Raw genomic sequence first — 27,975 nt, forward strand, 5'->3', positions numbered from 1 at the left:
CCTGGTGCATTACATTACATTACATTTCATTTAGCTGACGCTTTTATCCAAAGCGACTTACAACAAGTGCATTTCAACCATGAGGGTACAAAACCCAGAACAACAGGAACCAAGAAAATACAATTTCTTCAAGAAAGCCAAACTACAAAGTGCTATCAGTAAGTGCCATTTTAAGTGCTACTAAAGTTCTACTGGTGCATCCTCGATGAGCAGCTGATCACACATCAGTGAAATGACTGGAGCGCCAGACTCTTTCTTCATCATCACGTTTTGTCATTTGTCAACAGTTTTATTTCATTATGTCAAATACAGGAATTTCATGTACAGAAGAGCAACTGGAAACTAGAGAATGAAGTACTGTACAATATTTACACATGAAAACAACAAAAAACTGCTCTGCGAGAATCTCCTCGGAGACCAAATGATAGGAAATATCAAGCAACAACAAACAGATAAAAATGACTAACATTAACACTGACATGGACGCGCGTGAATCGCTTCACCTTGTACTTCCTTTAAGGAAGTCGTGCTTTATTTTTTATTTTTTTCATTCCTAGGCATTGAGGGTACTGCACCCCTCGCTCTCGTTGTCTTTTGAAGAACAAACAAAAAAAGAACGTGTTTCACTTTTAAATACTTTTTTCCCCTTAATCTCACTGCAGAAGAAGAGACTATCACATAGTCCCGTTAAACCTCACCGATGCCACGACGGACTCTCTGCTGGTCCAACCAAAGCCATAAATGCAGCAGGGACATTTTATGTATACCCTTTTAAAACATTTTTCAAAAATCATAACAGCAAACAGTCCCATCTTAGGATGGTCATCTTTAAAAATGTCCTCGTATAAATTATACAAACCATAGTTATCAGTACTTATAGACAGTTGGAGTGTCTTGAGAATAATCTCTTTTTGTAGTGCTGACCGAATCATCTCTCTTATGACTTCTAGGGAAATCATCCATGATATTCATACAGTTCACTATCCTCCATCTTTTCGGTACAATTCTTTGAAATCAAGATGGACTCAACAATAAAACAAATACTTTAAAAGTTAAATCTCCCACAAACAAACTCACGGGAACCATTGTACAACGAGCACCCATTCGATTCTGCAGTGTGATTCTTTTGTTTTATAAACTGCGGATGCCTCCACCGACTGAACACACTGGATGTGTGAGTTGCTTCGTGTCTAGCGTCGGGGGGGGGGGGGGGGGGCTCCTTCAGGCCTTGGCACTGAGGCTGAGCAGCTCCATGAAGGAATTGAAGAGGCTCTCCAGCCAGCCCTGGTTGGCCATGCACTGCTGCACCACCTCCTCCTGGCCAGGGTCCTCCGCTGCCTGCTCGATGTTGTCCGTCTGGTCGGAAACAACAACATTAGGCGCACACAGAACCGCTGCAGTGTTACAATGATCAAGAAAAACGAAACAAAGTCAAGGGTCTAATCTTTCTGTTCAACAGATGCTGAATACGTCAGGGAGTTTCTTTGAGACGAAGGCCACCTCTTTCCTCAGGTCATACGCCTAGTATCATTATTAATGCTATTACATTCGGATCCTGTTATCTCATGTCAATCCTGCTACTGCATGTCGTTGTATCAGATTGGATTCAACAGGACTGAAGTGACCTCATTAACCTGATGAACACGTCTGAAGAGCAGAATATTGATAATGAGAGTTAATATGCCAGTTAGAGCATTTTATAATTGCTAATGGTACAGATCCAATCTCATGCAAAATATTTATTAGAACACCTCATAAGATTTTTACACAAATGCATCATCCATCCTTACCTCCTTCTTGCAGTGCAGGAAGGTGTGATACTTGTAGTGGTGAAGAGAATGATACAGACTGTATATCCGACACATTTCAATGGAAAGCTTCATATCCTGAAAACAGAGAGAAAAACATTGGAGAACAATTTCTTCTTGAGATGTTTTCTTCTCAGCGATTCTTCCGCCAAATGAAACAGTCCTCCTGATGGAAAGCAGCACCAAAGGAAGTTTACAGTGAACTCTGCAACGTAACGGAAGTTATCAACAACCAACTTATAAACAATTAAGTTATAAATTATAAACAACCAAGTTATAAACAACTACGTTATAAATTATAAACAACCAAGTTATAAACAATAAAGTTTAAAACTACTAAGTTATGAAGAACCAAGTTATAAAGAACGGAAGGTAACTAAGTATCCGATTAAATGTGAGGAGGAGCGTTCATTGTGCTGAAGTCTGGTGTTTGATGTGTGCAAGTGTGCCTGACACACTATACATACTGTAAACAGTAGAGAACCAGAATGAATGCCTATGTAATGTCTCTTTCCACTGTGCTAGACCAGTCATATTCTATTCAAATATGACATCATATTCTATAATTCAAAGCACAAACAGCCCTAACATGGTGCTGCAACATTGACTCAAGGACACGCTGTGTTGGCCATACACCCAGATACACACCTGCATCCACCAGCAGGACTCGGTCCAAGAAAAAGAGGCCAGGACCCTCAACATAAGTCTGTTTGTGGCCTGCTGAGATCTCAGATAGACCACCGAGGTTCAGGTGACTGACTCAGCTGACTCATGAGCCGCAGGGCGGCGCAGTCGGCCTGCCATCAACGTGCCGCCGGAGTGTCCCAACTAACATTTCATAGAGCTTGCCATTTTAATTTTGTCAGGTTTTGTATAAAGATCTGCAGAAAGTGGTGAATTCTGATGAAGAGTGACGACTCAGATATAAGAGAACCCTGCCATTAAGATCAGGCAGACTTCCGTTCTGTTCTGTAGACGCATACAGAGGGACAGGTGAGCTGCAGCCTCTCAGGTGAGGTCTGATGTTACAGTGAAATATCAGTTTATAAGTTGATGAAAGTGATTCTCTCTGGTATGGTGCTTTGAGTTTCTTTTTATGTTCCGTTTTCAGGTTACAAAACAGACTTTGTTGAACAAAAAGTCATTGATGTTGCTGCTGTTGCTATAATATCTATGTTCTTTGATATACCGGTGCATTAAAGTGACTACTGGGACCATGTCGTGCTGTTTCCCAGACTAACTCATCAACCAACTGCTGATTTTTCACTGAAAATACCTGAAGGACCCTCAAAGTCAATGTCTACAGGACACAAACAGCTCCCCGGACCGCCAGGCTTTCACTGACTCTTTAAGGAGCCCGACCGTCCCTTCAGGTCATGACCTCTGAGGGCAATCTGTCCTCTGACATGTCTCATCACTGTCACACAGCTCTGTTCTGTTGGACAATAACTAAACGCACCTTCACGGAATCTCACATGAGACTCCCTTTAGCTTGTCCTTCAACTTACAGGCTCAGCGCTGAGCGTTGGACCAGCGTCGCCTTAGCGTGATGTAATCTCTCACCTGTTGCTTAGGAATGCTCCTCTTGAGCCGGTTGAGGGTTTTGCGGTTGTAACCATCCCCACCGAGGTGAACCTTAACAGCTCCAGACTCCAGAGGGTCTGCTGTCATTTTGGGGAATACGTGTAAAGCCTCCTGGAAAGCAGAGTGAAGAGAGATGCAGCTCAGGGTTAGTTCAAACCAAGTTTTACTGCACTGCATCTGTTTGAACACTAATAAGAAAAATATGAAGGTTTACCTGGTGCTGAGCACTCATAGTGACTCTCCTCAACAACCTCTTCTTCTGTTCACTGAGCAGACTATCGATCTTCCTCATGGGAGGCAGATACAACTCATCTGAGAGTTCAAAGAGCACAACACACATTTACGTTTAAATCCATCATCTCAATCACTGTCACTCCAAGTTTTTACAAGACACCTGAAAAAAGTCCTCTCAGTGTTAGTTTTCAGTTCCAGGAGCGGTGTGGTAAAAGGCACATTCAAAGAATATCTGTCCAGACTCGTGCTATCTGTCGCGAAGAATTGAAGGGATCCGTCCCATCAATCTGATTGTGAATGAACACAAACTTGCAACAATGACAGTAGATCATGTTTTAAATCTGGACTCTAACAGGTGGATAAAAAGACCATCACTTCATCATGTTATCTTATGTTAATGTTCTAATTTGAATTGATTTGAGATTTAGGGTCGGAAACATGTTTGGTGAGGTCACAGTTGAACTTGACCTTTGACCTATCACCACCAAAATCTGATCGGTCTATCCTTGAGTCCAAATTAATATTTGTGCCAAATCTGAAGGACTTCCCTCGATGTTTTCTTGAGCTACCACTTTGGTGAGGACGGACAGACGGACGACCCGAACACATGACGCCTCCCGATGCATCCCGCTGATGCATTACAACAGTGACAAAATACGATGTAGGAGCCACATGTGGGTGAAACCTCCGGAGTGGACCGCTGTGTGTTCATTAGTTGTTGGTCACATGGGTACACAGCTAGGAAGGTAACTGTTGTCAGGTGTTCGACCCCAGAAGGTCAGAATACAGTCAGTATATCAAGAGACAGTACGAGTGCAGTGCGTCAGCCAGGTCTCTCCTGGGTTCAAACTACGACCCTCTCCACGATTATTGTGTCCTCTATGTGAGTAGAGATCACCGGGACTATTGTGTCCTCTATGTGAGTAGAGATCACCGGGAGTATTGTGTCCTCTATGTGAGTAGAGATCACCGGGAGTATTGTGTCCTCTATGTGAGTAGAGATCACCGGGAGTATTGTGTCCTCTATGTGAGTAGAGATCACCGGGAGTATTGTGTCCTCTATGTGAGTAGAGATCACCGGGACTATTGTGTTCTCTATTTGAGGTCTCACCATCAGTGTCCTCCAGTGCTTGGATCATATCGGGGTCCAGAGCGGTGCTGACCAACATCTCCACGTAGCTCCTGAACATCTCCCTCATGACCCGGCTGTTCACTCCGGCCCGCATGGGCCCTGAAACACAGAGCAGCTGTTGGACCGGGACCCAGCCGACACTAACAGAGACACATTAACATCATCCGTGAGCATTAATGAACAGCTGACCTTCATCATCACTGGGAGGAGACGAGTCCGACTCGGAGGGGGAGGACAGCACCTCCTTCAGCCACTTCTTCCTCTTCTTGGGTGGAGGCTCGGCCTTGTCCTTGGAGGTCTTGGCTCTGGATGGATACTCCATCTTCTTCCCTCCTCCTCCCACTCCTCCCTTCACATCTTTCAGTCTGGTGAACTCCACTGTGCATCTCTCTCTTTTTTCTTTCTCCAGATCTCTTTGTTTCTCCTTCTGCTCCTCCCTCTCTCGTCTCTCCTTCTCCTTCTGCTCTCTCAGCTTCTCTCTTCTCTCCCTCTCCTGTTTCTCCTTCTCCTTCTGCTCCCTCTCCTGTTTCTCCTTTTCTTTCTGCTCCCTCTCCTGTTTCTCCTTTTCTTTCTGCTCCCTCTGCTGTTTCTCCTTTTCTTTCTGCTCCCTCTGCTGTTTCTCCTTTTCTTTTTGCTCCCTCTCCTGATTTTCCTTTTCTTTCTGCTCCCTCTCCTTCCACTCCTTCATATGTGCCTCCCTTGCTTTTTGCTCCTTCACCTGTTTCTCCCTTTCCCTCCTCTCCCGGTCCTGTTTCTCCTTCTCTCTCTGCTCCCTGCTCCTTCGTTCCCTCTCTTTCAGCTCCCTCTCCTTTCTCTCATACTCCTTTTGCTCCTTTTCTCTTTTCTCCTTTTCCCTCCTTTCGGCATCGCTCTCCTTCTCCCGTTCCACCTCCTTCTCTTTTTCTCGACACTCCCTCTCCTTTCGCACTCTCTCCTCCTTTTCTCTGTCCTCCTTCTCTCTCTGCTCCTTCTCCTCCTTTTCTTTCTGCTCCTTCTCCTCCTTCCTCTCTCGTTCCTTCTGCTCCTTCTCCACTTTCTCCCTGTGCTCCCTCTCTCTTTGTTCCTTTTCTCTTTCTCTCTGCTCCTTCAGCTCTCTCTCTTTCTGACGCTCCTTGTCTCGCTCGTCTCTTTCTGTTCGAGGCTGGCTTTGATTGTGAGCGGTGGGAAGCTGTTTGGGGAGTGACTGGCGCCTGTCAGTCAGTCAGTCAGGAAGAGAAGACAATACAGTGAATAAACCCTTGCTGTCTTGAGGCCTAAGAAACTATATAGTTATTAGAAATGAATCCAAAATCAGCTGTTGACAGATGTGACTTTTGAAGAAGGTTATCACTGAATTTAGTTCACATCTGAGGTTTTAATGTAGCTCTGATTCTTGAGACACTTTCCGAATCCTCTCAGTTCATCACGATGTCCCTTCCTCTGACGTTTGTAAAGAAGTCTCACCTGAGAGTCAGGCTGGCTCGGTGCCACGGTTTCCTCGAACACACTCTGACGTAGTCTTTTTTGTTGATGTTCTCCAAGAACTTCACATATAAACGCTGGTAGCGCATTTTGGCATCACCAAAGTAACCCAAGTACTGAGGAAAGAGACATAAAGAATCAGATTTAAAATGTCATAAACAGCACTGTTCTATATAAAAACTAATATCTGATGTTACGGGATCCATTAAGAAAGAAAAAAACTGTAATACTGTGATTATACAACCAGTAGCTCCGCCCCAGAGATTTGATTGGTCCAATGAACATTTGCAACAAATCACCATGACATCACACCCTGCTCATCACTAGAAATATCACTCCACCTTCTCAATGGGAATATATAATTAGAATTTCATATAATATGTAATGTAGTTTTTAATTGTTATAGGGCTATTAAAAGTGACCCATTTGATGAAATCGGGTGCCTTTTGGTACTTTTTGGTAAAAACACGAGTCCATGGATATCTTAGCTCATCAGATATCTTTGTTCATCAGATATCTTAGTTCCAGCCAGACTGAGCTAGCTAAGCAGGTTAGTGTTTCTATGTTCTGTATTTATTCAGTTGGAGACCAGAAATCCTCTCTGTTGCTAGGTGGTTGCTAAGGGATTGGACTACTTCCTGGAGTAGTAATTACATACGTTACATTAGAGTCTGTGGACAGGACTGATTGTTTTCCCGTTCTTAGTCATACCCCGTGTGTTGCCGTGGAAACGGAGATCACACTAACAAAAAAGTTTTATATTTTGAGTGAATTGCTCCACAATATGAAGAGATTTAGATTACGTTTTATTTAGTTGGTAACTTGTATAATCTCAAATTGCTTAAATCGGAACTACTTTTCGTATTAAAACAGGAAGTCTTACATGTCCCAAACTGCAGTGAGAGTTGTTTTGTGAAAATGGAACTACTGTAAAAGGCTTACAGAAGGAAGATGTTGAACATTAGAGTATTTGTGAAAGTGGACTGGTTCGTCCAGGTCTTCACTGATTTGTTTTGAACCTATAAAGTACATTTGTATGGATTGAACTGCAACTTCAACTTCAACTTATCTCATTTCAATCCACCGTATGACATACAGACGGATCAAAAAAAACAACAACCCGTTTCTCACAGTCCCACTGTGTGCAAAATAAACAGACAAAACAAGAAAAGCATAAATATGCAACAACAACACAAAAACAATAAAATATGAAATACTCACATTACTGGTTGCACAGAACTGCCTCTGACCATCTTTAATCTCTGGGCTGAATTTCTGGAGCAGAGCCTTCTGCACCCTCCAGATGGGTGGAGGCTCCCGGCCGGTCTGCAGCGCCATCTGGTGACGCAAACATAGGTGGTTATGGAGGGAAGGTGTTGATCGATCGTACATACCTCCCGGGAGCGGAGAGGGAGACTCACCTTGAGAGTCCCGATGTCCTCCGTTCGAACCACAAACTCATCCCGTTCGCGGAAGATTCCCTCGCCACCACTCTCGCTGTCCTCCTCCTCGCTCTCCCCGGCAATCGCAGCGTCCGTCTGCTTCTTGGCTAGGTGCAGAGAGGTGAGACGCTGGGATGACGGGGTCTCCTCCGGGGTCGGAGGCGACGGTGGCTGAGAGGACGATGAGGAGGGGGAGGAAGAGGAGGACGGGGAGGGGGAGGGCTGCCCGACCTCAGGCTCCTGGTCCTGGTCACAGGACGACGGGGGAGGAGTGGTGGAAGGAGGGGGGACGGACTGGGCCAGGGGGAGGTTGGAGAGGGGTGACGATGGGATAGCTGGAGGGGAGGTGGAGGGGGGTGGGGAGGTGGCTGCAGTCTGAGGGTATGACGACTGCTGCTGCTCAGCAGGAGGATTAGTAGGACCAGCTTCTTCCTTCTCCTGCTGATTGGGCAGTGGGGGGATGACTGAGAAACACAGAGTGGGGAAGGACGGGGGGGAGGAGTAGGTGGGGGGTGATGGGGAGATGGAGGGTGATGGAGACAGAGGGACAGGCACCGGCCCTGGTGGAGAACCTGTGAAACAGGGTGGAGGGAAAGGAGAAAGTTAGTCTGCAGCAACACATTTTAATTTTCATTCTCTGGTTTCATATCTTTATGAAACAGGAAGTCGAGAAACAGAACTCATCATGTCACCTCCACCCTTCCAGCTCGTCATATCACTTCCACCTTTCCTGTTCATCATATCACCTCCACCCTTCTTGTGACATCCAGCAGGCCTTTCCAATGTATCAACAGCAGCTCATTCCTCCACCTGTCTCTTACCATGAACACATCTCCTCTCTCTTATTAGAATCATTTTAAAGCTTCTTCCAGAGGTTCGTGTGGTCTTCATCAGTCAGTGGAGCTGTTTGGTTTGTTGACATCATGTGATCTAAAGTTGTATTCAGACTGACAGCCCAAATCCAATTGTTATCATATCCACATTGTATCCAGATGATTTTTTTTAAAGTCTGAAAAGCAAGAAAAACACATGAAATGCTAATTTTACAATCCGGATCCAAACCACATCTGGTCCGATTTCTCCAGTTGTGTCTCTGTCCGGACGCCCCACTGACACTCGTAGATGATAACGCCACTCAAACTCAAATAAACTGTCTACGGCAGCGGCCCTGTTGGAAAGCTGCGTCACCAGCGTGGCTGCATGTGCATCGTTACCATAGCAACCCATGCAGGTAGGTTGGTGACGTCTGGACCAAATCTGATCTGTTCACTCACAAATAACCGCGAAGACAGTCTGTCCAAAGCACCTGATCTCAGAAAGAAATGTGATTTGCCTGCAGTCTGGACCTTTGTGTCCCTTTAGTTTTAAAAGAAAAGCTGCTTTCATCTCCTGAAATCTGTCGTCCCTTCAGAAGAAATCCACTCACATCCAGCCCATCGAAGTTTGATTAGAAAAGTGCCATGAATCATCACGTAGGAGTCAGCGATGTTACCATCTCAACCCTCATACATCCAGCTGTTAACACCTGGCTGAAGCTCCATAGTTACATGACGAAGCAACTCCATGAAGGACGTGAGATGATTATTATGGTATGTTGCAACCATCGAAGTCAACATCAGTGAACATTTCAGTTAACAGACAGACAAACACATTCATTACCTTCAACTTTAGGAACCTCCATGGGCTGCATCTCAAACATGTCCTCCTCCTGCTCCTCCTCCTTCTGCTCCTCCTCCTCCTCCTCCACCTGCTCTTCCTCCTGCAAATTCTGTGGATCTCTCATTATTTCTTCATAGTTTTCAGTCTCTTCTCCTCTCTCCTGCTCCTCCTGCTGCTCCACCTCCTCTTCCTCCTCCTCCTCCACCGCCTCCTCCTCTCCCTGCTCAGCCTCTCTGTCTTCTGTTTGGTCTCTGTTCGACTGTGGGGAGTCCAGTTTCGGTTCCTCCTCATCCTGTGTGTGCTGATGAGTGTATGTCAGCACCTCCTCTTTTCTGTTCTCCATACTGGAGATGAGGGGGGGCATGGCAGGGAGAGGGGAGCTGAGGGCCGGCTCCTGCGACGTCGGGGGGGACAGAGAGGGCTGGGCCTTGACCATTGCAGACGCCATGGCAGCAGCCAGAGAGTGGGGGGTGTCGTAGAGGGCCGAGATAGCCGAGGAGATGCTCTTCTGCAGGTCCTGGTTCTTACTGACCGAGTCCTCTTCGTCGGAGGAGAAGGACGGCAGCGTCTCCAGGTTCCTCTTCAGCTCGTCGTCCAGCGGCTTGCAGGGACTCGAGCAGTTGCTGAGGGCCAGGTCGGCCTCCTCCCCCCGCCCCCCCTCGCTGAATGGTCCCGCCGGCTGTTGAGGAGGAGTCGGTGTGAGGGGAGGAGGCGGGGATAAGAGCCGGATTCCTCCCTTCAGAGAGGAGCAGGGGTTCAGGACTTCCTGCTCACCTCCGTCGTGTCTCACTTCGAGGTCGGACTGTTTTCTGCCCGTCTTCAGGAAGTCCAGGAAAGAGGCCATTAAACCCGGTTTGAAGTCAAAGGTCTTCTCATCAGCCTGAAAGAAGCGAGAGTCTCATCACTGACAATGTCTCTTCCTCTGTTCATTACAACAAACTGTGTGTTTTATTTCACCGAAGCAGAGCAAGTGTTCCCAGAACTTACACGTCATATATAGTTGTGGTGAACATGTTGGACAATAGTTGACATGTTGACATCCAGCAGACACAAAGCATGAATGAATGAATGAATGAATGAATGAATGAATGAATGAATGAATGAATGAATGATGAAGTCCAACACTTTAACTCTGGTTTGGTGTCCATCACCTCCTGAGAAGAATTTCTGTCTCTTTCTGTATTCGTTGACTACGTCTGTCGACTGTTTGACGTTTCAGCTGCTTTAATGAGAGCAGAGAGACTGAACCCAAACTGCGGAGCTGCAGACGGTAAAAAACCAAAACAATGAGATGATAGATGCTCAAATGTTCCATAGAGGCTTGTTTGATGAGTCTGTTTATCACAAAGAGAGACCATTTCATTATTTCATAGATAATTTGATATAAACATAAAAGCTGAGAGCATTTTTAACCCAAAGTTTAAGAATAAAAAGTGAAGGATTTGTTTTATTTTTACTCCACTCTTGGATTGCCATTTAAGTAGCTCACTAAATACAGACCTGAACGAGGAGCTACGAGTAGTAACGCCGAACAGACAGCAGGTGGCAGCAAGGGTCCTGCGCTGAAAGAAATGCTGTAACTGTGGCAACAGCTGCCCTGGCAACAGGCATATCTCTCCTCTATCTTTTGTCAGTCAGAAAGAGCTGGCTGTCAGTCAACTATAACCTCCTTTTCTCCAAAGCTCAGACCACAAAAAAACCCGTCTGAGAATGAAAACTCTGTTGCGTTCCGCTGGTGACCTCACCAGACACTCTCTCTCACATTTAGGTTGAACAAACACCTGCGGGGGAACGCTGCCTCTGTCCACGGGTACGGCTCAGAGCCTACAGGCACCTGAGGTGTGAATAAGGTGGAGAACGTCTTCCCTCTGCTACAGGCCTGAGTTGGAATAGATGAGCTATGAATTATATATGAAGCTCCTGACTTTGCTCATTCTTGCAGAGGGTGTAAAGCAACTTACTGAACTAGAGAGTTTCTGCATGGCAGCCCAGGCTTCGGGATTCAGAGGGTCGTCCATTTCCTTCTTCCATCCGTCCACCATCATCTGTGAGAACATCGGAGGGAAAAAAAAGTTTTTTTCAAAATCTGAGGATGATCAAACTCTTTACAGATCGATAGGTCGAAATTTCCTTTTCCTTTAAATGAACATATTACGTAATCCATCTCAAAAGGTTCCCTGTTGTCGATCATCTTGACGATGTCGTTGTGGGAGGAGCATAGAATGACCTTTATCGATCTGGATTATATGAAGACAAATGTGCTGCTGGTGTTCACTGAGAGGATTCAAGGAGCCAAAGATATGCGTGTTGTCTGTGTATTATTAATCTATATTTATATTGATTATTGTTACTATCTATATTGTCTGATTATTGTTGTTATCCATTATTTTATTGTAGTCTGTATCAACAGGAACAGCAGACTACACGTTGTCTCCATAAACCCGTTAAACTGTATAAAGTCTGATGACACCAGTGGACACCCGGTGACACTCAGCCGGGCCGGTACATTTTACCATCAGCTCGGTTCTGCACTCGTTCTCAGCTGAAATGAGGTCTTTTAATGTTGGGCTGCCTAAAACCTCTTTGCTTTAACTGCTCTGTATTAATGGCTAATTGCCCTTCAGTCCTACAGATGTAAACCACCTTATAGCTGAGTCAGCACTTCCCCCTCCGTCCCTGGTCTACGTCCAAACCCAATGACTGGGAAGCCCAAACAAGGAGAGGACGTCTCTTCAAATGAACTCAAGTGCATCTGTTTGAATGTATTTGGAGGGTGTTTCCTCACACTCAAAGTATTGACTGGGAGATTCGGTACATCTCAGCGTTGCTGCGGCAACAAGCTTTCTTTTCACTCAGACATGAAATACAAAGTTGAGGCTGTCATGCACAAGTCCTCAGCATCTCTTCATCGCTGCAGCTGCTTCTTCTTCACAGCCGACGTGAGTGACAGGCTTCAACCGACAGGAGGATCTAACAGCCTACGTGAAACTGCATTATTACAGGAACACAATCGTTCAAATGGATTTTCGGATGGTTTCATTATTCGGAATTGAATTTTTTTTTTCATTTAATCATGCAGTCCATCTGATTCTATATACTTTTCTCTATTTGTTCTTTTTTGAACTGAACTGAACAGAACAACGATTCATTTATGGAGCTGTCTGTCATTTTGGCCTTCCCCCTGCTGAAGAAGCCCCGCCCCCTCAAGCTGTCAGGCAGAGTTTTGACAGAGGAGATGAGAAAACATTCAGCTTTGGTCACACGTCACACAGCGCTGATAAAAATCTGTCCTGAATCCACGTGAGGAACTCACCGTGCTTTCATGCCTTTCACACATTTCAAAGCTTGCCATTGAAGTGACAGCATCAAATTTACATTTCAAACAGATTTTTTTTTTTTTTTTTTACAACAAAGACAAGCATTTGTCAGAGATACTAATGGCTGAGCTTTCCAGTGCAGCTAATGAGCCGAGCTGAACAGTAACACCACTCGGTGTAAAGCGTCAGAGATGGTTAGAGACTAAAGAAGGCTGTGGCTCAGTTGGTAGAGTGGGTTGCACACTAATCAGAAGGTTGGTGGTTTGATCCCAGCTCCTCCTGTCCACATGCCTAAGTGTCCTTGAGCAAGACACTGAACCCTAAAAAATTGCTCCCGATGGTGTACCATCGGTGTGTTGTAAGTCGCTTTGGATAAAAGCGTCAGCTAAATGAAATGTAATGTAATAGCTGCAGTATTAAATCATGGAGGACACATTCAATCCTACCAGCTGGTTCTACTCAGGCTTCTCCTTGGTTCTGGTTTACCTCTGCAGCTCTCTGCTGATGCTTCATCATCTTGTCTTGTGTCAGGTTCAGCTCATTCCTGCTGATGTCCATGGTGCTGCTGGGTCCGGGACTCAGGCCCAGAGATGGTGCCGAGCCAACTGATCCATCTGACAGAACCGGCTCGCTGCTGGACAGCGAGTCTGTCCTCAACAAGGACTCTGATGGAGGCATGGTGGGGAGGGACAGTTTGATCTGAGAGACAGACAGAGACATTCAGCACCACTTAACAAATTCATTACATTATTATTAAATGATCACATTAACGATCCTCGTTTAACTTTTAGTGTCGTTCACTGCCGGCCGCACAGCATCCTGTTCTCTGCTGTTTATTTCACCTTCAACTATTTGGAAAAATCTTTCTGAACAACAAATTCCTTTCAGCCCATCTTTCTAATTGGTTGGACATCAATGAGTCTCATAAATATTGAACAAACAACATAAAGCATTTTGCTCCCGTCATCACTGGACTGATTATGAAGGAGTTTTTTAATATGGCCACACCCTGAAATATCCGCACAAACTGAAGGATTTTACACCTGATAGTGAGCTACCACACCTCCGCCGTGTGTCGTGACTCACTTCTAATGTAAAATCCATTAAACCTGCATTGAACAGTAAAAAAAAAAAAAAAAAAATAAACATGGAGATAACTCAATCTATGGCTGTGCACACAGTGCGGTGGCGCTTCAGGTCTCATCAACAGGACACATACGCTTTACATTTTACTGGTGGAGGCCATTGAGAATAAGATGAACTGTAGTTTGTAACCTTAAATATTTATATCAGTAAAATCTTAGTATTCATACCCACAATTCACCTTTTTTTTTTTTTCTTTTGCCCAGGAGAGACAGCATCAAATATATATATATATGTATATATGTATACTCATTTCTAGCTTGTATAAACTGTATATGTAACTTTATATCTAAAAATAAAAACTTTTGAACAATAACATCCAAACACTAAAAGTCAGGTTTACTTTGATGACTTATATACAACATATGTAGTTTGAATCATTTCTGAGTCATCATCGGACACCTTCTACTCTTCCTATCTATTAAAGTCCCCCTCGAGGACCAATGATCACTCTTTTCATGCTGTCCAGAGGAAACTCTTCCTGACATATACAGATGATCAACTGGTACCTTGATGGGTCTGATGGGATCCTGCTGCGCCTGCTGGGATGGTTGTTGTTGTTGTTGATGATGCTGTTGGTGATGCAGTTGGAGATGAGAACAGGAAACGTGCTGCTGCGGCTGATGGTTGAGGTGATGCTGCTGCTGGTGGAGCTCCGCCTGCTGGCTGTGATGCTGCGGATGCTGTTGGAGATGCTGCTGTTGGCCGAACTGCTGCTGCTGCTGATACGGAAGGGTTTGTGCTTTGTTCATGTCTCGATGTGTTTCCACCAGTCCTTCCTCCCTTTTTCCCCGCCCTCGACCCCGCCCACGGCCTCTCCTGTTTTCTCCGGCCACCGGTCCCATCAAGCCCCGGCAGTACGGAGGCTCGGGAAGAGGACGGATGCGTGGTCGACCTCGCGGGCGAGGAGGGCCTTCGCGTTTCGGTTTGGTTGGTTTCCTGCCCCTTTTCTTCGGGCCTTCGTTGGGGAGGAGTTGTGAAGGATGCCCCAGGGAAGAGTAGCTGGAGGCGTGGCAGAAGTCCATGTCACCCATCAGCGGACTGAGTCCACCAACCCCCGAAGCCCCAGCAGCCTTCCTACAACTGGACACCAAGTCGGGCAACAGGTCAGGAAGACGTCGACTGTTGAGGCGAATATCTGCGGGAACGTCGGCTTTATCCTCGTCATCCTCAAACTCATACTCCTGCGCGTAGTTCTTCTTTGTCTGAGGCTGAGGCTCCCGTCGCTGTTTGAGCAGGTGGAACGAGCTGGTCTTCAGCAGCTTCTTGGGTCGAGAGGAACAGAATATAGGCGAAGTCAGACCGGTCGGGTTGGACCCTCCGCCCACTCCCACAGCTCCCATCATCTTGTTGACAGAGCCATCCCCTTGAGCTGCTGACCTCAATCCCACCGCGGTGGTTTGAGACTGAATGAGGCCGAGCTGGTCCGTGTTCACAGTGGAGGGAAGCTCGTGGGTTTTCAGAGAGTCCAGGTCTAGGTGCAGATTGCCGTTTCCCGTTCCCGGGAGGCCGTGGCAGTACTGCCCATAGCCTTGATCACTGTGATGACCTACCATATCATAGCCTTCTCCAGCACCTCCTGCTTTTAAGGCCTCCATGCCCTCCTGCGGCGGCCCGTGAGCCTGCCTGAGGCCGTCCTGAGCAGCTGGTCCGGCTCCGGAATCCCCGACGCAGCTCGACTTGTAATCAGCTGCACAGAACATGTCCTCCATCTCTGGGAAGAAAGAGCGGTCCTCGTCGTGTAACAGAGAGTCGGGAAAGCAGATGGATGTGAGCGGTGCGAACCGCTGCTGAGCTTGGCTCTGTCCGACTTTATCTACTGGACTCACTGGGTCGAACTGGTGCTGTTTGAGTTGGTCCAACTGGGAGTGCGACAGTTGCGTCTCAGGCTCTCGCGGTTGGGCCTGCTGCTGCTGTTGGGACGTCCCCATGTTAGCCGCCATCTGGGAGTGCGGGTGAGCTAACTGGGCGTGGGACAGCGGGTGGTGGGCATGTGCCTGCTGCTGGTGGAGGGCGTGCGGGTGGGTGTGGCCCTGAGGCTGGTTGAGGTGGTGCAGGTGTGAAGCGGCGGATAAGCCCAGGTCCGGTTCAGCCAGGAAGTCGTGGAGATCTGAGGCTGTGTGCGGGGGGTGGTGGTGCGGGGTGAGTCTGTGCTGTTGCCTGTGCCTGTCTCCGCCACCTCCCTCCCCTCCGGTGACAGGTCTGTCCAGGGCTCCGCCGCTGTCTCGGCTGTTGGCCCGGGACAGAGACGGATCTAGCATGTCTAGCGAAGATATCGAGTTCTGATTGGCTCGGGTCGGATCTCTGGACTGGGCTCCGAGGCTGTAGTGGGTGTCCATGCCTTGGGTCTGGAGCTGGAGTTGTAGCTGCGAGGACTGGTTCTGCGGTGGGGATTCTCCCTCATCGGGCCCCGCTCCTCCAGCTGAACCCATCATGGCCTGCTGGCTCAGAGGATGCTGCTGCTGCTGCTGCTGCGGGGGAGGGGCCTGTTGGGGGTCCATCTTGGTGCGGGTGGTGTGAGAGAGGACCGACTGCAGCATGTGAGACTGCTGTGGCGGGTCTGGGGATGAATCCATCAGCGAGAGGGAGACCTGGCTTTGTCGAGCCTGCTGCACATCCGGTGTGTTACACAGGTACGCATTGTCGTTGGCATCGGACGCTTTCTTCAGCTCCATGTGGGTGTGGCTGTGTGAGTGCGGGTGCTGAGGATGCTGAGGGTGGCGGGAGTGTTGGGAGATCTGGGAGTGCTGAGTGTGTTGCTGAGAGTGTGAGGAGACGTGTGAGGGGTGGTGTGGATGTTGGGGGTGTGGGTGCTGTGTGTAGGGGTCTCCTCTGCCGTAGTGGACCACAGAGCCCAAGGACTCGTGGTGCTGCTGATGGGAGTGGGGGAGAGAATCCGTAACCACCTGGACCCCTCCGGCAGTGGACTTTGATATCGTCAATTCTGACTTCGCCTGTTGTTTCTTCTGATTTATTTCTAAATGTCTGTTTAAACCGGCCTCCATGTCACTGATTGCCGTCCCAGGACCGGAGCTGCCGGTGCTGCTGTTGGTCCGAATGACACTCTGGAGGTGGTAGCGCTCCTCGGAGATCTTGCTGATGTCGTAGCTTGATCCTTTGCCTTCCCCGCTCCTCACCTGTGCGAGTGGTTGGGGTATTTGCTGAGGATGCGGGTGATGCTGGGAGGGATGGGGAGTCGAGCTCTGGGCATGCAGTAAGTGGTGGATGAGGAAATCGTCGTCATCCTCTTCCTCGTCTTGGGATCGCTCGACTCCCAGCATGTTGGTCTCCGTTTTGGGCTTGGGCGGTGTCGAGTGGTAGGACTGGCTCTGGGCTTGCCGTGTGTCAGTGAAGCCTTGAGGAGAGGACATAAAAGGAGGAGACAGCATGGAGGACAGGTACTTCGGAGCCCTCGAGCCTCCAGGCGACTGGGAGGGGTGAACAGCGGCAGGAGAGTGCAGCCCAGGCCGACTGATGGAGGAACCGACAGAGGGTGACGTACTCGATTCAGGCAGGTGGTACGAGCTGCTGCCTCCACCTCCAACACCGGCAGCCGGGGCTCCTGATCCAGGTCCACTTCCTGTTGATCCACTCCCATATCCTAAGGAAGGACTACCTGCTCTTCTGAGAGACGCCGAGCCGTAACTCGAGTCCTCAAAGACTATCTCCGCAGAGAAAGAGCGTCCTCCTGAGCCGATCCCGGCGAAGGCTTTCCCCCCCGCGCTGCCGGCTCCAGAGCTCAGGTCCTGGGCGTGTGGGGAGCTGAAACCTCCGTAGGGCTGGGACATGTGTAATGGAGGCTGGCCGGGAGAGTAGGACTGGGCGTGTTGCTGGGGGGGTGTCTGGTCTGCTAAGCCTGTGCTTTTGGTCACAGATTGAGAACCGTAGGTGGAGAGGCATTGTTTGGCTGCTGGCTGTTGAACGAGGGGCGATGAAGCCACGGTTAGAGGGGGCGGCGCCGGTGCTGACTGGGGTGGGGGCTGCTGACGAGATGGAGCGGACAAGGAGCCAGCACTCGTTTTGGAGCTGGAAGAGGATGAAGAGGAGGTGGAGGAGGCTGACGGCGGAGTGTGGGGGGTTCGGGAGGAGGACGACACAGAGCCTGAAGAGGAGTAGCCGCTGGTGGAGCTGGAGCTCTTCGATCCCTTGGTGGCAGTCGGAGAGGAGAATGAGGAGCTGGAGGAGGAGGTGGTGTAAGGAGTTTGGATGATAGGTTGATACGTGTGGGTTTCCATCCTTGGTGAGGGCTTCGGGTCAGAGGATGGACTCTGTTCGCCCAGAGGACTGCAGGACACCCCCGCGTGCCGATGGTGGCTGACAATCTGCTGGTAGCCAGACGAGCCGCCGCAGCTGGCGTATTGCTGCAAGGTGGAGGACTGGGATGGGGACGAACGTTGGTAGTGCTTGATCACACTGTCCTGCCGGGACACCGCCCTCTCTGGAAGAGGCTGAGGTGGCGCCACAGGGGTCAGGGCTGGTGTGGAAGAGAACATGGAGGCGTTATACAGCTGGGAGGACTGGTTGTGGAGCTGGGAGGACAACAGGTTGATCTGGGGGGGGGGCAGGTGGCAACCGGAGGAGGTGGAAGGGGCTTGGGACTGAGGAGGGGTCAGGGGCTCGTGGGCGCCCCGGTAGCTGGCACTCTGGGAAGATAGCAAGCGGTCGAAGCCCAAGCTAGACTGAGAGGGTGTTTTGATGTGCAGCAGGGGGTCATGGGGGGACAGCAAACCATTGGACGTCGGGCTAAATGTAGGCGCGTCCTGCAGGGACAAAGAGGGAGTGAAGGATCGTCCGGAGAAGGAGCCAGGATGTTGGTATGCGGAGAGGGCGGAGGAGGAGGGGAAAGAGTTGGAGCCTGGAAGGGCCCCTGAAATAAAGAGCTCCGCTGGGGCCGGTGTGTGCATGGCTACAGGACAACATCACACAGACAGAGGTGGTCAGTGCAGGTCAATTCTAATTGAATAAACTTTCCTTTGAGATTAAAAACTTGTCACTTTCTAATAGTAACAATAATGCAAATCATTTTTTTTCACAAATGAAAACTGAGCGATTTTGAAATATTAGCATTTCAACAATGTTGAAATTTTTTCATTCCCATAACAGGCTGACACTTACCAGCCTGCCAGGAGGGAGTGCGAAACTGCGAGAGGAGGGAGGAAGCGGAGGGGGAGGGCTGTGGACCCCGAGACTCCAGAGCTGAGATCAGATTCATGACGGACGGGTCGGGACCCGTGGAGCCGGCATGATGGAGGCCGGCATCAAACAGCCCCGAGAGGCCTGGAAACAAAAACACATGTTAAATCAGAGATCCACAAGCATCTGAGAAACTCGACATGTATTGTCCATTATTATTGTACAACATCACTTGTAACATACACTATATACCTTACTATATATGCCTAGACTATATTATCTTCTGACAGACAGCAAGTCTTTGTTCCTATTGGGTGAACCATCTTCGTGATGAAACGGTGAGGTTGATGCAGCTGTTTAAAAGAGGGGGAACTACTGAAATGTGCAACACTTCTTGCAAGTTTCACTTCAGCAATATATTTCAATGCAAGCAATACATTATATCCACACCCAGGACCATTCATATGAGGTCCTCGTATTATCACCGTATTAGAAAAGACATCACACTATATGAAAATGTTGGGTCCCCATAGTCTTTTTTTTTTCTGTGCACGTATATTCACGTGCCAGTAGTAACTTATTAGTAACTGCTTCGTATCAAAGATTTAGAGTAAATTTCAGGCTGTAATTATTATGTAATTAAGAGTCATCAACAGTCATCTGTGTTGGAAGAGTTCAAAAACAGAAACACTAAATAGAAATCTCACACAAGGACGTTGGATGAAAACAACAATAAATGTAGCGTGATCTATGTGCAGTCAAAAGAAATGACTGTTATCATTAAATAAAGAACAAAAAGCATATATCATGTCTGTATACATATTTATTGATTCTTATTGAGATATGGATATCTACATATACAAACCCCAAAGTCCACATAGCATTCTATCCAATAAAACCTAAAACTCGACTTCTGGCAAAACAGGCAGCAACAAAAATTATGCTTCAACTCTGAGAGCAAATTTGATCTTCCAATAGAAATAAATATCAAAACGAAACAAACAGCCATCAGCAGGTCTGGATGAGACCGTTCGGAGGCAGTTGACCGGCGGTTCTGATCCAATGGGTGGATCTTTAACAATCTCAGATTAAACTGGTCACATAATCAAAATCAAAATGGTTAACCTGAAAAAAGAAGCCCAGAGTCACATGATAGTAGTCCTACGACTAAAAGAGCTCTGAGTCCGTCTCTCTAACTTCGCTGCTCGTTCAAATGGAGCTCGTCCCTCACCAAGTTCCCAGAACTACAACTTGCAACTCTAACTAACAGTACTGGTCGACGTTTCGGATCCTTACCAAGCGTGCGTCCTGCGGCGCCCCAGGCTCCGCCCTGTCTCGAATTTCCTGGGTGGTGGTTGGTTGCATAGCCTTGGAGGGGGTGAGGGGTGCCATAGGCCTGCCGGTGGAGCAGCTCTGAGTCTGAGTGGGAGGACCTGGAGGTCCCATACATGAGGCTGAGGAACACAGCAGGTTGGACATTTAATAACTCTTATTTACAACAAAAGAGAGAATCAGAGTGGAAGTCCTCAATGTTAAATACAAGATTCTCTGCATTCTCCTTCTGAGATTTCTTGCATTTGTTCATCCTTTTTGAAAAGCTGAAGCATGTTGTTTGGATTTTCTGTATCTGGCTATTACGATTTGCCAGTTCTAAATACCATCGTCTGCCTCCAAGTCATAATTACAACTGGAGTTTTTTGAAAAACAAACATGAATATTTCAACTCAGCCCAAGTGTGTTCCTAAATGAAACACTAATAATCGAGTGTGTATGACCCAAGTGTTCCACGCCAAACCCTGACTTCTGTAGCCATCAGTGATTAAAGATGTTTTATGATTTAGGAATATTATCATATCATTAATAATCTGTGTAATTTGTTTTTCCTCAGAAAAAAATTGCAATTATCTCTGCAAGAAAATTACATCTATTCTGTCTGACTCCATCTGTAGTCTATGAATACAGAAATATTTTTGTCATTTTAAAAGTTTCATTGCTGGAAACATGATGTGCATTTATAAAAAAAAAAAAAAAAAAAGAGCCCATTATCAACTTTCCTCATCACATGGATCCAGGTTGCATCCTGGGTCACTGGATTGTCTTAAATTGTGATATCACGAAATCCTGCTGGCTTCTATGGCCTCAAAAGTCTCAGTGAAGGAATCAAAGCACCTTTCAGACAAGAGGGTGCGCTTTAAGGGAAGTAATATCATATATTATGTGTGATGTGTAACAGGGTTATAATTCATTTAGTTTGGTATTTGAGTCTGATTTACTCAGGATGGGTAATAGCATGAAATCCTCCTCCTGTCTTCAGATATTATAACATCTAGCAAGTCTGTATTTTCAGGGATTGTTCCTCAAATCTAAATATCTTTAAACACATATCTAAATTGCTCCTCCTTGTCATTGTACTTGGGAAAAGTGGTATATTTACAGCTCCTATATTTTATGAATGACCACTCACTCTTTGAAAACCTTTCTATCTGGTCTTTAATTCATCACAGACAGAAAAAGCACTTCTGAAAGGTGTCAGCCGTTGTACTACTGTACGGCAGAAACCGTCAGGGATCTGTTCTCATCTCTACTCTCATCTCTTTACTGTTCTCATCTCTTTACTATTCTCATCTCTTTACTGTTCTCATCTCTTTACTGTTCTCATCTCTTGACTGTTCTCATATCTTGACTGTTGTCATCTCTTAACTGTTCTCCTCTCTTGACTGTTCTCATCTCTTTTCTGTTCTCATCTCTTCACTGTTCTCATCTCTGTACTGATCTCATCTCCTTATTGTTCTTATCTATTTACTGTTCTCAGCTCTTTACTGATCTCATCTCCTTATTGTTCTCATCTCTTTATTGTTCTCATCTCTTGACTGTTCTCATCTCTTTACTGTTCTCATCTCTTGACTGTTCTCATCTCTTTACTGTTCTCATCTCTTGACTGTTCTCATCTCTTTACTGTTCTCATCTCTTGACTGTTCTCATCTCCTTATTGCTCTCATCTCTTTACTGTTCTCATATCTTGACTGTTGTCATCTCTTAACTGTTCTCCTCTTTACTGTTCTCATCTATTTTCTGTTCTCATCTCTTCACTGTTCTCATCTCTGTACTGATCTCATCTCCTTATTGTTCTTATCTATTTACTGTTCTCAGCTCTTTACTGATCTCATCTCCTTATTGTTCTCATCTCTTTATTGTTCTCATCTCTTGACTGTTCTCATCTCTTTACTGTTCTCATCTCTTGACTGTTCTCATCTCTTTACTGTTCTCATCTCTTGACTGTTCTCATCTCCTTATTGCTCTCATCTCTTTATTGTTCTCATCTCTTGACTGTTCTCATCTCTTTACTGTTCTCATCTCTTGACTGTTCTCATCTCTTTACTGTTCTCATCTCTTGACTGTTCTCATCTCCTTATTGCTCTCATCTCTTTATTGTTCTCATCTCTTGACTGTTCTCATCTCTTGACTGTTCTCATCTCCTTATTGCTCTCATCTCTTTATTGTTCTCATCTCTTGACTGTTCTAATCTCTTTACTGTTCTCATCTCTTGACTGTTCTCATCTCTTGACTGTTCTCATCTCCTTATTGCTCTCATCTCTTTATTGTTCTCATCTCTTTACTATTCTCATTTCTTTATTGTTCTCATCTCTTGACTGTTCTCATCTCTTTACTGTTCTCATCTCTTGACTGTTCTCATCTCCTTATTGCTCTCATCTCTTTACTGTTCTCATATCTTGACTGTTGTCATCTCTTAACTGTTCTCCTCTTTACTGTTCTCATCTCTTTTCTGTTCTCATCTCTTCACTGTTCTCATCTCTGTACTGATCTCATCTCCTTATTGTTCTTATCTATTTACTGTTCTCAGCTCTTTACTGATCTCATCTCCTTATTGTTCTCATCTCTTTATTGTTCTCATCTCTTGACTGTTCTCATCTCTTTACTGTTCTCATCTCTTGACTGTTCTCATCTCTTTACTGTTCTCATCTCTTTACTGTTCTCATATCTTGACTGTTGTCATCTCTTAACTGATTGTTGATTAGGGTTGGTAGTCCATTAGTGCCACATCTGACATATTTGTTGATTTATAGCCTAACTAGCCAAGTTTTCAGCCCATGTCACTGTTTACAGTGCACCATGAGGGCGGTTAACTGGGAGTAATCTTTGATTCTGACCTTAACTTATCTAAACATTTTTAACAAAATCATCAACTCAGCATTCTGTTAACTCAGGAGTATTACAAAGATTAAATAATTTTGTATAATCAACAATACAAAAATTCATGCTTTTGTGTCAAGTCATCCAGATAACTCTAACTTGTTATTTGCCAGACTGCAGCTAGGGTTATTAAAGGACTCAAAAAGCATATATTGCCCATTTTAATCACACTGGTTACCCGTGGTTTTCAGAATGGAATTTAAAATGTTACTTCTGGTTTTTAAGCAGCCTTGCCCAGTTTTATATTGTTGCCCCTCTTTCCCCATCCACGCTGGCTCATCCTCTCAGATCTGCAGACCAGCGACTGCTTTCAGTCCCCAGGATGAGATGTTTGACTTTAGGGCTCCAAAACTGTGAAACAACCTTCTTTTGGGAATCAGGGCGCTATCTCAGCGTCATCTTTTAAAAACTGATTATTAGAATTCGATTTTTTTTTTCCTTTTTGTTTTATGCTTATATTTATTTATTTATTCTTAATATTTACATCGGTTGTATTTTACATGTTTTTATTTCTGACAGTATTTTTCTTATTTTTCATTTTTAATTGTACATTTTATTTTTCTGTTTTTATGTCTGCTGCTCGCTTTGCAAACTTGTTGAACGTGTTGAACTTTATAAACTTGACAAGTGCAATATAAAGTTTATTATGTAGTCAATGAGCAGTAGTCACAAGCTTTAGGCGGCTTCTGTTACACAACTCGTCTCGATTTGTCTGTGAACACAACCGAGTTTTGAACCTGAGGTTTTCCTTTTTCTACCTTCTACGATGTGAACACAGCGTTAGGAGAGGTGTAGGTAGAAGGAGGCAGGACGGACAGACCGACCGCCCTGGCGACAAACACACCATCCCCTGACAAGCTTCACACCTATGCTGCGTTCAAAGCACTGCTAAGGACTTAATGTGGCTTTTTGTGGTGGTAGGGAGGGTTTATTTCACCTGGCATGACCCGGCAGACATTAGACGTTACCTGAGCAGACTTTCCTCATTGTATCATTGTACGTAGATTTAAGTCCTGCAAAAACTACTGTGTATCTCAGGTAGATTTAAACCTACACGCCTGGTAATTATCCACGAACCATCCATTATCTCCCTGTTGCTACACAGAAAAATGTTCTTCCCCTATAGCTCTGAGTGTTTCTTCCTGTAAGTGCAGCAGTACCAGGCCGCCAACCTGTAAAAGGTCATTTACTACAGGACCACTGAGCGTAATTGGCTGCAGTGCAATGGGGGAATAAAATGCTGCTTCTCCGCAAAACTGATGGAAATTTGCCCATAACCTACAAATCATATATCTACTCTCCTTATATTTTCCTGGTTTTTTTAATGAAGTTTTTTTTTTTTTTTTTTTTTAACTCCCTACATCCAATGTTGGAATTTTTTTGTTTAAATTATCTTATGGTTAGATTATACATTTTAAAAATATTTGAGCTGGTGGGTCACATCTCCAATTAAAAGATACCTGTGATCTGCTTATAAAGTATGTGAAACAACTATGTTAAGGGGATTTTGTGCCTTTACACATACTAAGAAAAGTTAACAGGGAATGTTTGGGCAGATGGGATTTAAACAGGCACCTCAGGAATCACCAAACCCCCATAATAATGTGCCGACAATATCAACATCAGATTGCACGATTTACTGCTCCATGAGGACGTGATGAATGTGCTTATCATCTATGAATATTCATCAGAACACGTATTTGACGAGGTTCTACAGTTATAAGTGGCTGGTGGCAGGTCTCCACTTTTTCACATTTTCACTGAAAACCACAGGAGGAGCTTTATTGATGCTAACAGCAGAGAACATGCGCAGAAAATGAAAAGATAAAAATCAAATATGGCATCTGGGAGGAAATAATAAGGAGTGCCTTTTTAAAGGAGTACTTTGGGTTTATTGGATGAACGTTTTAGCTGGGCAGTGGGCACAAGTTTGGTCTGTTGGGAGATTCACTGATGGAGATACTGAGATGAATTAAGAAAAAGAAACTGTCAGAAATCTGATTGACTTAAAAATTGTGTCTTGATTATGTTACTTAAGATGTCAACATGAACAACAATATTATCTCTTTTAACTTAACAATTTTGATGTTAGATAGAACCACCTATATAAAGAATGGTCCTTAAATTAATTTAATATTATATTTTTAATTAAACTTAATCAAAACAGGTTTTTAAAATATTACATACACAGGCATTTTTCCTGCTGGTTGAGGTTGAGAAGGCCCACAATTTATGATTTTTTTTTTTTTTTTTAAAGATGTGGTCGGTCAATGCATATTGTTTTAAAGTAATTAACGTAATTCAGAGTTTAATCCAAATAAACTTTTGCTGACCTGACAACGTGAATATTAAAAGATTAAAATTAGATATGATACTTTAGTTACATGAATAAATTAAGATTATTTTTTTTAATATACATACAGTATATAGTTCTAACATTTAAATATCAAAACAAAGACACATGAATGGATAGTGTTGCACCAGAGCTCACATATACTGTACGTGTTGATTGGTTTTCTACACATTTTAATTGAAATGATTTTTACTTGATATGCAGACATTTCCAGATGGTGTTTTGTACCATGTTCACTCTCTCAGCTCTTAGTTAGTATTTGATGCAAAAATGGTGCAATTCTTTTCCTTTAATACCCGATTTTATGTAATTTCTGACTTCATTTTCACACATAATAGATGAGAGTACATTAAGGTGCATTTTAATCAGTAAAAAAAATTACATTCATCTGGTTTGTCTAAGTGCATTTCTCAAGCAATAAAAAGTTGCCGATGAAGGTTGCCCTGGTTTAATGGCAAAACATGTCAAATGTATATATATTTCAAACTAATCATGACAATAATTGTTTATTTGCAGATGAAAATGTATTGCAGTGGGTACAGCTCAGTTTGGACTTGGTGACAGAATAACAGGAGCAAAATTAAATAATTCGCCTGAGTTCACTGCAGCTCCCCCTCGGTGTTAAAATCAAGGACATTATATATACAGCTCTACTTCTGAATGGATGAGAAAATCATGACTTTACCGATGTCTCGTTTCCTCTCGCCGATTTCACATCACGGTCTTATTTGGACATGTTGAATGAATGGAGGAGGCTGTAAGTCTGCACCATTTCTGACAGAGATGGAGTCAGACCGAAGACTGATGTGGTTGTCAAGGCGACCGCTAACGTGGAGCGAAGCTAACAGGAGCGTGCTAACTTTAGCGTGACTCGAGGCCGCGTTTCCTCTCGACTCACAGCAACGCGAGCGTGTGAGGAACAAATGGCGAGCGTGTGAGGAACAAATGGCGAGCGTGTGGTTCATTAGCAGCAGCAGCGGCGGAACTAGAGTCCGGAGGGTTATTGGCACCGAAGACGGCTCCGTCGCTAATTAGCTTGTTTGCTAGCGTTAGCAGCGGAGCGGCTGCCCGCCGTGTTTCCGGTTGTGTGTCGTGTCCGACTCCGGGTCATGTACTCCGGGACCGAGACGTGAGCCTGGCCGGTCTCATGCTCGCTGAGCAACCCGCGTGACATCACACATCTGGAGCTGTAGTTAACTCGGTGCCAGTCAGGGCACGTCTGCTGGTCACGTGATATTATTGTAGTGTTTACTAATAAGGCGGAGTGTTCATCAGTCATACATCCCATAAATCAGAGAACACACTCAGCCGCTATCGTCGGGCTACTTTCCGTATCTTTGAATGGCGACTTGCACGTCAACGTGGATTATATTTCGTACACGGTTCGTGTTTTCCTCGTGTTGAAATGCCCGTCTTGTTTGATTGACAGCAGGCGAGCAGTAGATGATTTTTGATTTGAGGCTGCAGCCAATCAGTGGCTGTCAATCAACCTTTCCATCCAGCTGTCAGCTCTTTAACAGACAAAGGTGCTGCTGGGATGGATGTCATTTTTCATTTTAAAATAACACGGTGTTCTTCCAGCGCCCCCCCCCCCTCCCCCCGGTCCTCCGTCTCTATCACTAGTAACCTTCCATCGCATTCCCAGTTGGACCCCCACCCCCACCCCCACCCTCGATGACAATACCCCTGGCTGTACCTGAGCCTGCTGGCCGTGCAACAGCACCATGCAGCCCGGCTCGATGCAGAGGACGCAGCCTCGGCATTGTTACAGCCATGTAAGCCCGCTGCCGCGCAGCCAGCGGACCGGATGGGTTCCGGTGCTCTCCGGTCACCGAGGCGCTTACCTTGCTTTGGTCGATCTGTCGTAACTCCATCCCGTCCCGGCACCCAGATCCCCGAAGCCTGCAGCGGGATAATTCCTCTCCATGAAAGAAAAGTGCCGGATGAAGATGGGCAGATAGTGGGGGGGGGAGGGAGGGAGGGAGGAATGTCTTCTCTTCTCCTCTGGTTCTGTTTATTTCTCCGCCTGACGAGCCTGTAGACTGGAAGGAATGGGGAGGAGGAGGAGTGCGAGGAGGAGGAGGAGGAGGAGGAGGGGGGAGTCACAGCAGCCAGGAGCACCTCCTCCCTCCCGCCTCTCCTCTCCGTCTACTTCGCTGTCTATTGTCTCCCGTGTTAAAGTGATGGGGCCGCAGAACAGATGCTGCACGTTCCGCAGCAGCTTTTAATGAGCGACGCGCCGCTCGCGCTGACTCCAGCTCCGACAGCTGCCGCTCGCGCTCCCCGGAACACTGTTACAAGACGCCATTTTTAGGAGGAAAGACTGGGCTCTCTCTCTCTCTCTCTCTCTCTCTCTCTCTCTCTCTCGCTTGCACACACACACACACACACACACACACACACACACAATTTGTCATGCCCAGCAACGCAGTGTTGTGTTGCATTGTTGAACCTCTGGAGCCACATGTTTCTCTCTCCAATAAAATTGTCGTGATGA

The 27,975-nt window shown here is 45.9% G+C and overlaps 1 protein-coding gene across 1 annotated transcript; it reads right to left on the bottom strand.

Moving 5' to 3' along the window:
* Positions 1–252: 252 nt before the first annotated feature.
* prr12b (proline rich 12b) lies at positions 253–27,764 on the bottom strand. The gene is made up of 16 exons (XM_069710218.1): positions 27,323–27,764; positions 20,210–20,367; positions 18,896–19,057; positions 14,290–18,686; positions 13,124–13,336; positions 11,282–11,365; positions 9,321–10,200; positions 7,641–8,233; positions 7,441–7,557; positions 6,202–6,335; positions 4,948–5,948; positions 4,738–4,857; positions 3,607–3,704; positions 3,372–3,503; positions 1,791–1,886; positions 253–1,356 (listed from the first exon to the last, which is right to left on the bottom strand). Exons 1-16 carry the CDS (start codon positions 27,403–27,405, stop codon positions 1,222–1,224), a joined length of 8,403 nt encoding a protein of 2,800 aa, XP_069566319.1. The 5' UTR covers positions 27,406–27,764; the 3' UTR covers positions 253–1,221.
* Positions 27,765–27,975: the final 211 nt, after the last annotated feature.

The sequence above is a fragment of the Brachyistius frenatus genome, unplaced genomic scaffold, assembly GCF_029030835.1.
Source record: "Brachyistius frenatus isolate BFR_SWC_R1_liver_20210118 unplaced genomic scaffold, ASM2903083v1 Contig_90, whole genome shotgun sequence".
In the NCBI taxonomy this organism is placed as follows: domain Eukaryota; kingdom Metazoa; phylum Chordata; class Actinopteri; family Embiotocidae; genus Brachyistius; species Brachyistius frenatus.

What these genes read in the sequence shown, in the direction of transcription:
- prr12b (XM_069710218.1), bottom strand. Translation starts at nt 27,405, where the DNA reads ATGGAGAGGAATTATCCCGCTGCAGGCTTCGGGGATCTGGGTGCCGGG. An exon ending in ATCAGCAGAGAGCTGCAGAG is followed by an intron (nt 11,366 to 13,123) that starts GTAAACCAGAAC and finishes ATGTTCTCACAG; the next exon opens with ATGATGGTGGACGGATGGAA. An exon ending in CTATGAGTGCTCAGCACCAG is followed by an intron (nt 3,504 to 3,606) that starts GTAAACCTTCAT and finishes TCTGCTTTCCAG; the next exon opens with GAGGCTTTACACGTATTCCC.